This window comes from Mus musculus, chromosome 2 (genome assembly GCF_000001635.26).
Source record: "Mus musculus strain C57BL/6J chromosome 2, GRCm38.p6 C57BL/6J".
In the NCBI taxonomy this organism is placed as follows: Eukaryota; Metazoa; Chordata; class Mammalia; order Rodentia; family Muridae; genus Mus; species Mus musculus.
In genome coordinates this window covers 62,764,857-62,781,990 of record NC_000068.7, presented here as the reverse complement: position 1 = coordinate 62,781,990, position 17,134 = coordinate 62,764,857, and the positions used below count along the sequence as shown (strand labels likewise).

Sequence of the window (17,134 nt, the reverse complement as noted above, 5' to 3'; positions counted from 1 at the left end):
TACTTCTCTAGGCAATGATTTATTTGTCTGTTAAAACACAATCATTTGATGGCTCATTACACTGTTACTGCCATGAAATAGAAAGTGATATAATATTACAGTATGATAAAATATTTACTATGAAACAGAGTAAGTCTATCAATCATTAAGATTGTTAAATATTGAAAGGAATTCCCCAGCAACATTGCAGAATCATTGCTTTGGAACACATAATTGATAGAAGAAATTAAGATATTTGATATGAATAAAGAAATAAGTTAGATAATTCCCCAGGGTTCTACACACATATCTTCCCCCGATATGTATCTCTGAGAGTATTAATAAACCTGACTTAAGACGTGTTGAAAAATATTAGACAAGCTGAAAGAAAGAATCAGAAACTAGACAATGATATCTTTGAGTTACATTGTTTAAGTAATTCATTGAATGGTTGTAAAGTATACACTTGAATGGGAATTACCTGGAATAAAATTGAAAGTAACAAAATTGAATGTGGAATTATGCAATTTATGCTTGCAAATGTTACTATCTCCCTGTTATGCCTCTTTTCCCTTGGGACGTAGGATAGGTTGGTTCATTAACCGGAATGTTACAATGTTGACTGACTCTATAGTCCCTTTGACTAAACCAAAAGAACATGTGTATGTTTCATCATTTCTTAAAGAATGATTGCCATAACTTATCTGAACACTAACATTTAATAAATCTAAACAAAGTTTACTAAGTATACTAAACATTCTTAATATAAGATTATTATATATACTCACAAAATAAGGTAGATTTAAAATTTTTGACATACAGTCTTTTCTTATTAGTAAGGCTTTGACAATTTAGCTCTAGACGGATTTATTCTTGAGCAAAGAGTTGTTAATCCTGATGAGAATTACCTAATTTCAGTCCTTCACAATGGTTTACAACATTGGAAGTGGATATTGATTGATTTATTATATAATGTTCCTCAAGTAAAGTTAATGTAGTCTTATTTAGACTAGTCTGTGACAAACATATTTCCACAGATATTGTTGCATGTCTAATCAAAAAAGTCATTTATTTAATGAGGTAACCTAACTTCCACCAATATCAGAAGAGTTCTATGGATCTTTAATAAATAATAGATATTTTGAAAAGCAGCTTTATAATTGGATTATACTCATTGTTTAAGTAATATAGATATTTGTATTTGTGGAGAAAAGTCTTCAAAATAAAAAAGGACTAAAATGGCATTTAAAATGAAAATCTTTTATAAGTAAAGTTTCTTTACTATGACAGTCAAGAAAAAACTTGAACTACCTTTCAAACATAATAAATGAACTGAGATCTAGATAGCACAGTACAAGATAAAGTTTGATATTATAGAATCCCTTGCATCTTCCTTACTATAGGTACCTTACCATAGGTAAGATTAGCAAAGTACCTCTCTTCAACTCCTGTAGAAGTACATACTTCTTATCTATTTTATTACTATATTTATAAAAATGATAACATTTTATGATCTGTTGAGTTCAATTTCTTTTTTAAAAAAAATGTTTGCCAAGAGTTATTCAGCAAGAGGAGATTGGAAACATGTATGTCTATTCTCTCAGCAATTTGATACTATCGTTTGCCTTCTTTCTACAATATCAGAAAAGACAGTGCAGCAGTACACACAAGTCTCACTGCAAAGAAGACCCAAGTGAGTTTCAGCATTGTCGATAGAAGTGAGGCACACAATGATGGTGCACTGTAGTTATGTAGTTATGCTTGGGTAAATGTTACAGAGCTGTGAAGGACTGTTGAAGTCATTGTACACTCAAGCCCCCCTCACCATGAAAGAGAGTTACAACTGCTTCCTTATCTCTCCTCCTCCTCCCCCCACTCTGCTTCTTTTCCTTTCCTCCCCACTTCTTCCTCTCCCACTCTTTGTTCACCTTTACCTCTTTCTGCCTGTCCTTCTTATTATGACTTACTTATTATGTCTAGAAAATGTGAAGGAGGCCAAAGCTTTATCACACCACACTTCTTAAACTTTTTTTCCCCAGACTGTATGCCATTTGTGTGTGATCATGTAAGTTATGCTGATTTATATTCTTAGAAAACCTTAGAGTCATATAATTTTTTATTGTTAATTAATATAGGAGAAATTTTAGAGGGCTTAAGGTGGAAACGGACAAGTGTATGAAGCACGCACAGCAGTGTTTATTGTTTACATTTTGATGACATCAGAATTACTCTACTGCTTCACAACCCATTACAGAAACTGTCCATGTATTGCAAAGAATTTTACTTGATTTAACCTACTTCCTGGTGAATCTGCATTATATTTCAATTATTTTGACGCAGTTTATTCTAAAACCAAATAAGAGTTTTAGTATTTTCACAATAAACCTTACACAGCTCTGGTTCTGAAACTTGGGTAAATCGATAGTTGTATTAAGAAAAGAAATAAACTCAAGATTCTAAACTGTTCAAAAGTGGTGAGACTTTGAACAAAGGTGACTCTTGCTATAAGAATCTGGTAACCATGTCCTTGAATGAACTCCTTATCTGTGAAAGACCCAGCCATTTTCTGAGGAAGCTGTATGGCCCATGTTGCAAGACTCCAATTGAGATTCCCAATGTATGTGTTGTGTATTTGGAAAGTATGGCAGCTCTTTCATCACATTTTACAGCATAAAGTTTCTACCAGTAGAAACAGAAATGTAAATAGATATTTAATAGGGACATAAAGAGCTACCATTTATTGGATATTTTCTACAACCCTATAGACATTGTATTTCCATGTGTAGACTAACTGAAGCTTGAGACTAAGGAACAACCTGTCCAACATGACTTATTAGCAACAATCAGAACTGAGTCCTAAGGCTCCCTATTCAAAATCCCTTATACATAACAATTGAAGTAAAAGCGAGGCTACAGATAGGGACATTTACTTTACTTCCACTGAACCATGTAATGCCATCTTAAATACTAGAATCCATTAAAGGGGCATACGCCTTCAAATTCATGAAGAAGGAGAAACTGTTTCCTGCATTCCACTGTAAAAAATAATAACTTAACTTTAGGACAACCAAGACAAACAAAACTATAATCCAGTTATGAGAAGTCAATCCAAGCTATGAAAGCTCCTGCCACCTTTGGAAGGTTCCAATCTTGCAGAAATGATCTCCAGGGAGACTAAAGGATCCTCCTTTGTTTGTGACTGCTAGAGTAAACAGCAACGGGGAAAAAAGAATATCACCTATGAGGTTTCCATAAAAACATTTTCCTGTATACTTAGTCATTTTTTTCACTAAAAAAATTTCATAGCTATGGGATGGTAGTTACTCCATGTGCTATTTCTTCAATTAAAACATTCACATTTCTAACACATTTGGATGTACTTTGTAAAATAAACACCATAATAAAGAGATAAAAATGACTCAATAATTGATTGGTAAACACCATGTAACTATGGAATAATTATATGCTCTGTGAACTATATAGTACTTATAGTTGACATTATTTAGGAAACATAAGAAATGAACTTGTAATTTGTACTTATCAGATTTCAATTCCTAACATCCAGTGAAATATCCTATTATTATGCAAAAGTATCCTATCATTAACTACCTGGTCAGCAATAAGCATGCACTTGCTTAACATATACCATACTCCAAAATGCAATTATGGTATCATGATACCAAGTAATGACTTATGAACTTGATGCACTCAGGAAGAAAAAGGAAAGTTTCATTTAAATATAGATTATAATCCTTGTGTGCACTTATCCAATAAGATTTCCTACAGTTACAAGAAGGAGTTTGACTGGCTCCTGTATGTTGTTCAGGTCCTTTTCAACTTCAGCAAATACCCAATACCAAGCAATCGCTAATACCAAGATCTCATTTCTCACTCTATCTCTTCCCAAAGAAATAGAAGACTTTGTATCTCTTCATTAGAGGGGAGAGCTTGTCTATACATTATTGTTTGTCTTTGTTAGAGAGTTCTTCCCTTGAGCATTGTAAATGTGGTGTGTGGTGCTTGGTAGACACACAATTCCCTGAACATTGTTTGAGGAAGGTACATGTTAGAAGTGCATGCCATATGGAAGTCACTTTCATAGATCTTGGGAAGGCAGAGTCTCTATCAATGGATCTTGTATGCCGAGATACTGGATTAATGAACCACATATTTATCAAAATGGATTCAAAACTCTTTGGATGAAGAACTAATCTTGATACCTTATTTCAGCCTGAGGCTGCACTCCCATTTTCTGATAACAATTCTGCCTTACAAGAACATACTTTTGATTGCTTGCAACTGTTCTGACCGTACATTTTTATTTCCACAGACAACGACACTAATTGGTCTTTTGAAGACTGCACGACTCCTGCGTCTTGTGCGCGTAGCCAGGAAACTGGACCGATACTCAGAATATGGTGCGGCTGTTCTAATGCTCTTGATGTGCATATTTGCCCTGATTGCCCACTGGCTGGCTTGCATCTGGTATGCGATTGGGAATGTAGAGAGGCCCTATCTGACTGACAAAATTGGATGGTTGGATTCCTTAGGAACACAAATTGGGAAACGTTACAATGACAGTGACTCGAGTTCTGGACCGTCCATTAAAGACAAATACGTCACGGCACTTTATTTTACCTTCAGCAGTCTAACCAGTGTAGGATTTGGAAATGTGTCTCCTAACACCAATTCGGAGAAAATCTTTTCCATTTGTGTCATGTTGATTGGCTGTAAGTAGACTTCTCTTTTGCTATCTGTTAGGATAAAATAATAGCACAAAATTGGTATTTCTAGAACATAGAGAATGAAGCAGAATTATGGAAACTATAGAGATTGGGGGATTACACATGTGGATACTATATTTTATAAAGGATGATTTTTCCCCCCTCTGGGAAGTGAAGAAACATATTCTTTACCTATTCTTCTCTTGGAACTAACTTTAATATCAATATAAAATAAATTCATCCCTTGGTTAGTTCTAGGGCCTCCCAATGTTGTTTGAACCTGAGTACCATCCTCAAGTCCTTAATATAAAATATCACACCGAGGACTCTGTCTATGGCTGAGTGGTTAAGAACACTTGCTACTCTGGCATAGGGACTGTGTTCTCTCTAGCGCCCACAATCTCCTGTAATTCTGGATCCAATCAGATGCCCTCTTCTGACCTCTGAGAATATAAGACATGAACTCAGTGCAAACTGATACATGTAGTCACTCATATGTAAACATGAAAATAAGTAAAATTTGAAAAAATATTTTTAAAAATATTATCACAAAAATGCCTTTAACCCAAAAATATCTTCATGTATATATTAAATCACTTCTAGATTACATATATTTCCAACTGTGACAAATGCTACACAAATCGCATGAGGAAGAATGAGAAAAAATGTATGGGCATGTTCAGTACAGACAACTTTTTGAAAATATTTTTTGTTCATAGATGGTTGAATTCTCAATTGTTAGTACAGAAGTCACCATTCTCTACAATTAAGAACGTTTTTTTTTTTTTTCCTGTACCCTGGAATACATTGGGTATAAAACTTAAATGATATAGGTCTTTAGATTGAGGGTCTAAAAATTACAGTTCATTCACTGTTATATAAAAGTGATTGTAATTTACTACTAATAACTATTTTCCATTACAAGACATGATTAAGTGAGAAAATAGATAGACCACTACACATAAATCCCTCTCATATATGTAGAGCCATTACAATTATGCCTTCAATTTCCCCTCTTATTGATTTTAAATTGCTTTTCTTCTGGCATAATCCCGAACCCTAAGTCATTACATTTTGCCCTGTAGTAGGAGCATAATGTAATACATATATTACTTAGGATAAAATACTTTGTGGTAAGATGAAGTTGACTTAATAATGTTTTTGAAATTGCAATGGAAAGCCCTAATGATAACCTGGATGACAGCTGAGAACTGTAACAACTTTAGAGGTGGTGTTGGCTTTGATTGGAGCACAAAGTTAGAAACAGTTCTTAACAATTGGTTTTCATATATCACCATATTAATTAATGAAATGTGCTTAGTGGAAGCATATTTATGAAACTGAAATGAGTTCTCTTAGTAATCTACTCTGCCTAAAATATAATTTTTATTTCCATAACACTTTCATGAGAAAATACATTTTTAAAAAACCCTCAAGATCTTCCAATTCCATCCCACACTTGGCAATAAACACAGAAATTGCATTGCATGCAGAAGGCAATGGAGCTGGAGACTATTAAAAATAGAAATACACATTCAAGGCACCTTTAATCTGTAATTGTAGCCACAGAGCGGGTGGGAAGATGACTTTACAAGCTTGTCAGGTCTCCAGCATCCACAGAGAAACCAGGTGAACCAGGACACTCCTGTAACCCCTGTGATAGGAGAGCAGAGACAGGAGGACCCTTATGGATTTCTGGCCATCCAGAGGGTTTGTTGAGCTCCAGATTCAGTAAAAGACATGAAAAATATGGTAGAAGAACCAGTGAGAAGGCTCAGCAGATCAAACTTGAAAAACCTAGTTCAATATCTAGATCTGCGTGATGGAATGCTGACACCTGCAAATCCCGCCCCCCTTGGCTTATGTGCGCATGCGCGAGCGCACACAAACACACACGGCCCTCTCATACATGTAAAACCATTAAACCATTACAATTATACCTTCAATTTCCCTCTTATTGATTTTAAATTGCTTTTCTTCTGACATCATTTTAAGTCTAAGTCATTAAATCACACACACACACAAACATGTACATGCACAGTTGCACACACATTCAAAATTAAAATGTAAAACTGTAAAAAAGAACTATATATTATGATGAGATAATATATATTGGAATATAAGTATATAGGAAAATATATTTTATATGTGATATATATATATATTTTTTTATATATTGAAAAGTGATTGAGACAAACTTCAAATATCAACTTCTGGCTTCCACATGTTAATGTACACATACATATGTAAACACATATATGTGTGAACACACACACTAACTCAACAAAAACAGCAAAAAAAAAAATCCACCCGAGTATATTTCACGGAGGTTAAAGATTTTAGTTGCATTATTATCAAAAAAGGCAATGTAAAAACTATCTGTTCTTGATGAAATATATCTGTAAAATAAATATGAATGTATATATTTAAGAAAAGTGTCCCTATATTTAGGAAAAAAGAATACAAAGTTGATGACCATTTATCCTATTCACTACCTAGAAATCCTACGCACCATGCATCTTTCTCATGTGCATCTTTCTATTGGAAACAAATGGTAGCTATGACTTAACCTAACCACATGTCTAATGTCTGAGAAGTAACAGTTTCTCTTGCTTACCCCCCACCTTCTTAAGTTTCTTTGCCCCCTTTCACCTCTTCGTTTTTTCCCTCCTGTCTTCTGCTCTTTCCTTGCATACTTACTATCTTCTCGTTCTTCTAATCAACATAACACTAGGCTTTCTTGACTGATCTCTTAAAAAGAATATGAGATTTCTATAGATAAATTTGATCTTTTTAAGAGAAAATTATATTCAAATAGGGCAGAGAAATAGTTAACTTGCTTTCCATTTACATTGCTTATTTGAATAGAAGACTCATTTTTATAACCCTTAATCAAAGTAAAACGGGCAAAGCTTGATGTGACACAGAAAAAGCTCCCAAGCATTGCTTGTGAGTTCTCTAATTACCCATGATGTCATTAATAAGAAAAAGCAAAATTAAGACTTTATGCACAAAACAATACTCATAAAATTTGTTTAGTCATCAGGCATAATGACATTTTGTTACTGATATGCAAAGATTAATTGCTTATTATTGTTTACAGTATTTATACATCAAGAAAGACTTATCACACCTAGAGATGGGTCTAGTTTCAACATAAAATTAAATATCAAAACTAAAATTTTAATGTAAAATATCATCTGTGATAAGAGCCTGTTAAAAATTGTCTCAGTAAATAAAAATAACTGGGACATCTATAGACAGTCTTGAAGGTGCTTTTTTCACGGAATTGCTGATTGTGTGTGTAGAACAGAGATTGGAAGATTTATTTTAGTAGTGTACATAATTAGAAAATGAAAGAACATTGAACAAATATGAATATGACTGTGCCCATGCATTTATATCTATCTATATTCTAAATTATAGATAACTTTAAGTTATTAAATTCTCAGAAATACCATGCTTGCATTTGAGGTTTTTAAGTCATACAACCTAGTAAAGTATCAGTGAGTGTCTTTCAGTGCTTGACAATGCTTGACAATGAACTTGGAAGAAATTCTTTGTTTCAGTGTATCAGTCGCTGAAGTTCTATGCCTAGCCATGTTGGAGTAATTGGACTCTGAGGCTTCTATCAAACAAACAAACAAACAAACAAATAAAAAAAAAAAAACTAAGCAGGATGTATGAAGCCATTGTTTTTAGAAACTGAGAATCAAGCAGAGAATTGTGATCTGTGTGAGAGAAACAAACAAAACCAGGATCTCCCTGTGCTTCCTATCTGGAGACCCCATGCAGGATGAGCATTGGCAGAAGAAACCCGTAAGAAAGTACAGCAGTCACACTCAGCTAAGAAAAGAAGACCAGAAGTCATGGAGGCTAAGATGTTGGAATCTATAATACAGAAAGAGAAAAGAAAAGAAAAGAAAAGAAAAGAAAAGAAAAGAAAAGAAAAGAAAAGAAAAGAAAAGAAAAGAAAAGAGGGGAGAGGAGGGGAGGGGAGAGGAGAGGAAAAGAGAGGAGAAGAGAAGAGAAGAGAAGAGAAGAGAAGAGAAGAGAAGAGAAGAGAAGAGAAGAGAAGAGAAGAGAAGAGAAGAGAAGAGAAGAGAAAAGAGAAAAAAAAAGGCAGCTCTTGAACCTACTGATCTCTTCTAAGGCCCAAACATATGGAACAATAGCGCTCAGGCCCTGAAAAGAGCTATGAAAGTACAAGCTGAACTAGTTTCAGAGCTCACACAGATAGAAGAGACATCATAATTCAAACCAGCAGAGTAGAAAGCCTCACCGAAAAATCCAGATGTGCAGTAGAAATCTCAGTAAAATACAGCCTTGAGAACCGGAACTAACATAGCCCTAACAAAGATTTAAAGGCAAGTCTCAACCATGACCTTTGGGATAGAGACATAGCTCAGCAGCAGAGCATCTCCTCTTCAAGTGGTCTATCTATAAGACTACAAGAACAGTCTCTAACTGAACAACAACAACAGGAAAAGGACTAGACATTAGATGAAGCTCAGGAAACAAACACAAATTAGACACCTGGGATTACATCAAATTAAAAAGCCTCTGAGCATCTTTCAAAGAAAACAATAAAGAGTAAAGAGACAGTCTACAAAGTGAGAGAAAAGATGGACATTTATCAAAAGCTGACATACAAACAACCAAATACAGGAAAGTGTTGAGCATCTCTAATCTCCATGCAAACACACATTAAAACTAGATCTCACACCACCCTAGTAAAAACATCTACAGTCAAATATATATATATATATAGATAGATAGATAGATAGATAGATAGATAGATAGATAGATAGATATGGATATAGATAGACAGATATATATATATGTGTGTAAAATGCTACCAAAAAAGACTGCTTGTGTACTGTTGGTAGAAACATACACTATGCATCTATTATGGAAAAATATAAATATAGCAACTTCATTAACTGGGTTTATATACAAGGGGAATGAAATCAGTCAAAAAGATATTTCTCTACCCCCATCTTTACTCCAGCACAAATCACAATAGTTAAAAAAAAGGAAATAACTTCAATGCTACTCATGAATAGAGAATGAAAATGTGGTACACACTCATATCAGTGGTAACAAGAAAAGGGAAAGTGTAGGAAGAGGCAAGAAATAAATTGATTCATGGGTAATAAGTTATGGTGAATAGGAATAAGAAAATCTGGTGTGCTACTACACACTAACATGACTTTACACAGTAACTATTTAAAAGATTTTCGGTGTTTTTACCACAAAGAAATGATAAATGCTTGAGGAAATAGAAAACATTTCAACACACACATTATCAAAATGTTATATGATGCCCACCAATAAATAGGTTGTTTTTCTATGCCACCCATAAATACACTTAAATTTGATTTTAAGGGAAAACAGTGTAGAATTCTGGAATATGTAACTTTCTCAGTGGGAACAGTATTTGCTGTGCAAGTCTGAAGATCTGATTTTCTCTTTAATATCCAACAACCACATTTTTAAGTCTGGATATGGTGACAAGTGTCTCTAACCAGTCACTGAGAATGGAGCCAGAAGGATCCTAAGAGCTTGTTAGGCTGTCCACTAAAAAGATCCAAGTTCAGAGACAGAATTTGGCTCAAAAATTATGCTGGATAAATGACTGAAAAAAGTATCTCTTGTTTGATGCCACCCTCTGGGATACGCACATGCCTGTATTGCAAGTGTCCATGTACATACGCATACACACACATTAATATAATAATACACACACACACGCACGCACATGCACACACACACACACACACACACACACATATGAGAGAGAGAGAGAGACCAATATAAGGGAAAAACAGTCTAAAGATTTTAAAAGAATAAGAAGTCCAGCACCATGCAATATTAATTCAAACAATAATTATAGTTATGATGACCATTAACAAGAGAGAGAACAAATAAAGACATGAAGACCTGACAAAATTCATTCAACTAGTAGGTGAAACCAAGCTCTTGGCAAATGCAAGTCTGGAATCCTCAAGAAGAAGAGCAAGCAGAAGCAGCAAGGTGGAGCCCCCAGAATGAAGGAGGTGGGTGGAGACTTGTTCAGAAATGCTATGGCTTGATTTTTCCTTCAAGATTGAGAAAAACTATAAAAGACAGGTTTGAAAAAAATTCAATGAATATGAGACAAACTGAGAACAAGACATATCAAGGCACATTATCAAACTGCCAAAAACTAACCACAAAGTGAAATTTTCAAAGGTAGGAAAAGGAAAATAAAGACATTATAAACAACATAAAAATAATAAAATTGACAGATCTATTATATACAATGTAATCAACAAGACAATAGGGAAAGATCTCTAAATTGCTGGACAAAAAGGAGTATCTGTCACCATGGAAACTTATTACTAAACTGAATTTCAAGCATGGACAAGGAAGAGGGCGATATGATTTATCATGAACAGGCTATAAGAAACTATAAATTCTTCCAATGAACGGAGAACTACACCATGTGAAAGCATGGAATACCTAGGAATGAAAGAGACCCAAACTAGTACTTATAGGAATGAATTGAAAGCATTTGCTCTTGTCTTTATACTCCTTCAAGATAATTGATCATACTGAAAATAGTGTGTGTGAATTATAGGTTTGGTAAAATATGTAAAAAGAGGTGTGGCAATGACAGCCCAAAGGAGCAAAGGTGACAGAGAAGTTCACTGCTGTGAAACCCCTGAACCCCTTGAGACAGCATTCAATGTGTGAGAAAGAAATAATTACATGGAAAACTAGAAACTATGTTAATAAAAATTCAATAAAATTGGCCCAAACATATAGGAATCAGCTAAAGCTGGCTATTATTATAAAAAAATAAATAAAACAATAACCTGGAGGTTCAAAATATCCATCTTAAAAAGTTAGCAAGAGACAAATAACTTAAAGGTATACAAATAGAAAAAAAATAATAGTGATAAGAGGAAATTATGAAACTATTTGGACACATACATAGAGACATTTATTGGACATAAATTCTGGCTTCTTTTCAAGGGTTAGGATAATTAATACTCCTTCTACTAGCTTGGCCAAGGTACAAATATCCATCATTGGAATGTTTCAATTCCAAGACACTGAAAAGCCAACCAATTACGATAGTTGCCCCATTTTAGTTAGACCTCCCGCTGCTACTCCTGCACAACTTTACTGCACGTGGCCTGGAGCTCCAGGCTAACCATTGTCTACACTATGTGCCCTCACCTTGCATGATCCTCAAGGAGAATAAATCAATACTCTTAGTAATGCAGTTGGTATAAATTTAGTCTTGTTCATTCGTTTGCAAAGTCCCAGACCAGTGCCAATATCGTCTTAACACTTCTGCCACAGTGTAGAACATGATGAACAGAAACAGACTAGACTAAGAAGTCTTATGATAGCATGGACTACATCTTTTTTTGCACACTTTGGATGAAAAGCTGGGCTCTGGGGCTTGAACTGCAGGTCAACTGATGGGAAAGACCCAGGATTTATAACCCAATATCACCATCAACACCAACACCACCACAACAGAAAACATTAATAACTGATTTACAATTGACAATATAGAGCAAATTGCACTATTGATAACATGATAGCTTAAAGAAAAAAAAAACTTTAAAATAAAAATTGGTCAATTGTATCTCATCAAAATTATTTATTTTTCAAATAAGAATGTTGAGCTGGGTCTGATTGCACATGCCTTTAATGCCAGCACGTAGAGGGCAGAGGCAGGTGTGAGTTGGAGGCCAGCCTGCTCTACACAGAAAATTTCCTGTCAACCAGGGCAATATTGTAAGATGCCATCTCAAAAAAAAAAAAAATCAAATGATGTTGTTTAAAACGAAAAAAGTAAAAGTGAAGAACTAGAAGAAAATATTTGGAAGATATAAATATGAAAAAGTCTAGCATCCAGAATATATTAAGAATTCTTACAACTTTATGAAAAAGATAATTGAGATTTTTTAATGAGCAAATTATTTTAACAGACACTGCACAAAAAGACATATGAATATTGAAAAAGTCCATTTAAAAGTAGTATTAGTCATTGGTAAAATGCAAATTAACCACTAATGAGACACACTACACATGCTACCTTGGTTAATTTAAAATGGCAATACCAAATGTCAGTAGGATATGGAACAAACGGTATTGCCATAGTATGCTGGCGAGAACATAAAATAAGACTTTGGAAAACAACTTGTTTCTTGGAAAGTTAAATAAGCTATATCATAAATCTAGGTGTTTAAAACACAAATGAAAATACAAGCCCACACAAGTATTTGTACACAAATGTTCATAACAGTTTTTATGTTTAACAGCCAATGTGTGGAGAAACAGTGGGTTTTTTTTTCTGTCAGCAGGTGATGTAAACAAACTACAGTACATCCTTATGATTTAACTTAAAAAAAAAAACACTGATAGACACAGTGATTCTCAGCCTTATGCTGAACAAAATGCAAACTCATACAGAATGTGTGCAATGGTCCCTGACAGGTGAGACTCATTGCTCCAGTTTCATATCTGAATGAACATAGGCAATGAAGACATGCAACCATGTGTTCAGGGATGCTAGAAACAGCTCAACTGTGCTTGCAGATTAGGCATACTTGTCACAACTAAATAAACTGTACCCTTAAAATTAAAACATCTAGTTATATGCTAGTTGTGTACCAATACATTTTCATCCTTATTTATTTTTTAAAACACATGTAGTAGATTTTTAAAAAGAGCAAAAATGTAAAAGTTCTAATAGAATACTTAAGCTCATACTTTCTTAGCAATCTGTGTGCATATGGGAAGACGAAGGATATATTTATTTTGTTTCTATAATACTTCAATGTGATTTAAACAATTCTGAGGAAGTCAAACTTTCCACTATAGAAGACTAAGAGGACTAAATGAGATGTTGAGTTAGAGAATGTCCCATGTATAGATAGTCTTATTTATTTGTGCATTTGTTTTTTAATCTGGCAATATATGTTTGTATATAGAATTTCATACAGAATATACAATATTCTATGCCAGTGAATGGGCAAAAACTAAATGAGATTTGTAAAATATAATAATTCATTCTCTTTAGCTGACAATATTTTGCTCTAAAAGGGTGGCAGAAGAGATAAAACCTCAAATCTTTGGAATTTTAAACTCCAACAGTTTATAATTTACCAAAGATGAATTTCAAGTTTTGATTCAGGTTTCCAATGACATACTTAAAATCAAGGGTTACCATCTTTGACAGTTTTCAATTCCCAGTTCTGCGGTAGCATTTTTATACATTTCATGAAAAAATGGAGATAAAACTACCGTATCTACGAAGGCCCCAATAAGAACTGATTCCTATCCTCTCTTCTTCATATTATGAGCCTCCGGAAAAATAGATAGTATGGGCCTTGTGTCTAGGATAGGGAAGAGATCTACAGAGTTTTGCAGAACTAAGACATAATTTCATCCTTTGTTATGATAGTCCAAACTCAAGAGAGCATTCATCTTCTGCCATAGACAGTAAGAAAGAGAGTGAACTCTCCCTGGTTCCAATTTCTGTTCTACTAAAGCCTTCAGTGGACTGCATAGATGATGGCCACCTACAGATGAGGGTTCAATTTCCTTTACTTAGCTCAAATATTAATTTCAATCAGACACATCCTGACAGACTCAGAGTGGCATATAATCAAATTATCTTAATACCCTGCCCCAGCCAAGTGGTCATGAAGTTAATCCTGGTCTTTCCTCATTTTCTTTGTGTATTTTAAATAAATGATCCCATCTTTCCCAGAAACATGCCCTTCTTTGGATATCTCTGGCACACAAAGGTCATTACAATTAAGCATGATAAGATATGCAAAGGAAATCAGCTGAGGAGGAAAACAAATGAGAAAGAAAGAAAGAGAGAGCAAGAGAGAGAGAGAGAGAGAGAGAGGAAGGAAGGAAGGAAGGAAGGAAGGAAGGAAGGAAGGAAGGAAGGAAGGAAGGAAGGAAGGAAGGAAGGAAGGAAAAGAAAAACCTGCTAGTGTAGAGAAGCCTAAATCATATGGCATCTGCTTTTTTAATGAGCAAGTATTTTTAAAGGAATGTCTAGAAAATGCCTTTCAAAGAAAAAGAAGAATGTGTTGAATGAAGATAGTTAAATCCCATATTTCACACTGTGCTGTTGCTTTGAATGTCTCATCACTGCTTAGTGTATCCACATTGCCACATCCAAGTTCTTGACAGGATTCCCAAGATCCATAAGCAGCATAGACATCATGCAAGTTTTCTACATGAAACATATGGCTTCTATGTTAGGGTTATTAGAAACACAAACACAAAGGGAAAACAATAAGAATATGAAGGATTTATTTTAATAAAAATGTAGCTCAAGAGCTTAGTGCTTAAGAGCTCTTGCTACGCTCACAGAAGATCTAGGTTCAGTTCCCAGTATCCAATCAGTGGCTCACGGCCATCTATAACAGTTCAGGGGATCTAATCCCCCTTTTGGCCTCTGTGGACACCAGTTATACACATGTTGCACATATACACATGCAGACAGAAACCTCATACACATTTTAAAAATGTTCTCCCAAAAAATATTAATGAGGATATTCCAAATGCTCAATGTAAATTTATGTCATAGCGCTTTCTGCCCATAGATGAGCAAAAGTGTGCTATAGATCTCTTGGCAAAAGTTAAGCAATATACATTTTTTCTAAGTCAGATATATGTATGAATATGTATAGCTTTGAGATCAAAGTAATTAAAATCAATTAAGAAGTACACTCAAATTAACACTCTAAGAAAACTTTATGTTCCATATGAAAATTAGTCAATTACTTGAGAACTCCAGAGTATTGAAAATTTGCAATGAGGTTTAACCATGACAATATTAGATTGCAGACTGTGGTAGAAATAAGTCCTTGTTTTAAAAATAGTATTTCAAGTCTAATTAAAAATTTAGTGTTTAAATTTTATTATAGTATCTTATTAATTTTTTATAGTTTCATACATGCATAAAGTGTCGTTTAACCATGCCCCTCATGCCTCCCACCCCTCCCCTCCTTTTACCTTCCTCCCAATTTCATGTCATTACCCACTAATTTAATAAATCACCAAGTCTGATTTCTGCTACCCATGGGTATGGGGCTATTCTCCAGAGTATGGTTGCTCTACCAGGGTCTATGACCTTAAAGAAAATGGACTTTTCCTCTCTGCAGAACTGCCCATTGTTAGGAGCCCTTTCTTCCTTCATACTGGGATGTTGCCTGATTTGTTCTTGTGCAGGCAACTACAGCCCCTATGAGACTACAAGCACAGTGGCCTTGTTACATCTAGAAGACACTGTTTTGCTCTGGTCCTCCCTGACTTTTATTCTTAAAATCTTTTGAATTCCCCTTCCATGGTGTTCCCTGAGCCTTGGTGGGAGAGGAAAGTATACTGGAGATGCCCTATGTGTGACTAAGTCCACCTACTATACTGACTCTATGTACCCAGTGCATAGAGTTATCTGTGTTATCTGTCCACTGCACTAAAACCATCTCTGAGGAGGTCTAAGGGTTTCAATAATATATGGGTGAGAGATACAAATATAAAGAGCCAGTTGATATTATGCCCATTTATTAAAGTAATGATGGTAGGTTGAGCTTTGAGCGTACGACCTTCCCAACAATGTGTTCTTGGCTATATTTATGGTACTAGGCTCAAGTTTTCTCCTGTGGAGCTGACCGTAAATTGCTTACCGTTCAGTTACTGTTGAACCCATGGGCATATTCTTCCATGCTGATCATTATTTTAGCTCTAAGAGTTCACAGCTGCATAAGATTGTTAAGTTTTCTCCCTAACTCTGCATATCATTTTCAAATTTTATGAAAGCCACTCAACAGGTGAAAGCGTCCTGGTCCACATCAATGTGATTTCTCCATGTCCTATAACAATACCATGTGGGAAGAGAGATTGCCATATGGAAACCTGTTATTTTGTCAAACATGTGTGTGTGCATGTGCGTGTGCATGTGCGTGTGTTTGATTGCAGTTGCCCTTCACATGGAATAATGCTCATCTCAGAATAATGCTCATAAGGTCACCAAATAAAAAGTCCATGGCCATCTATGTGATTCTTGCACCAAAGTTGTTGCTCAAGGGTTCCATTGTTCCTTGTTGTCCGTCAAAACTTGATACGTCTATATTACTGAAAAAGCAGTATTTAAATACATATAAGATATTTTTGCCTTATGAAAATTTTTGAGAGAAATGCATACAGATAGGATGGGTTTTCACAAATGTACTGAACATCCAGTTAATATTCTTGGTTGCATGTGTATCTCACAAAGAAATACCAATTTTACTTTAAATCATGATGATTTGGGGATATTTTACATCTTTTTACTATTAAAATGTAAAGAAGGATTACTGTAACCAAGGTCCAGGGGTAAACTGACATACCTGGGTTAAATAATT

The 17,134-nt window shown here is 34.8% G+C and overlaps 1 protein-coding gene across 18 annotated transcripts in view; it reads left to right on the top strand.

The window, feature by feature from the left end:
• Kcnh7 (potassium voltage-gated channel, subfamily H (eag-related), member 7) overlaps positions 1-17,134 on the top strand; it is a 490,878-nt gene that overhangs the window by 402,297 nt on the left and 71,447 nt on the right. For 13 of the 18 annotated variants that reach the window (XM_011239315.3, XM_011239314.3, XM_017315931.2 and 10 more), the window contains one exon: positions 4,310-4,709. In XM_011239315.3, the coding sequence (XP_011237617.1) occupies positions 4,310-4,709 (400 nt within the window). The remainder of the gene's footprint in view (positions 1-4,309; positions 4,710-17,134) is intronic. The other 5 variants (XR_374421.1, XR_001781102.1, XR_374422.3 and 2 more) reach the window with 1 other exon arrangement.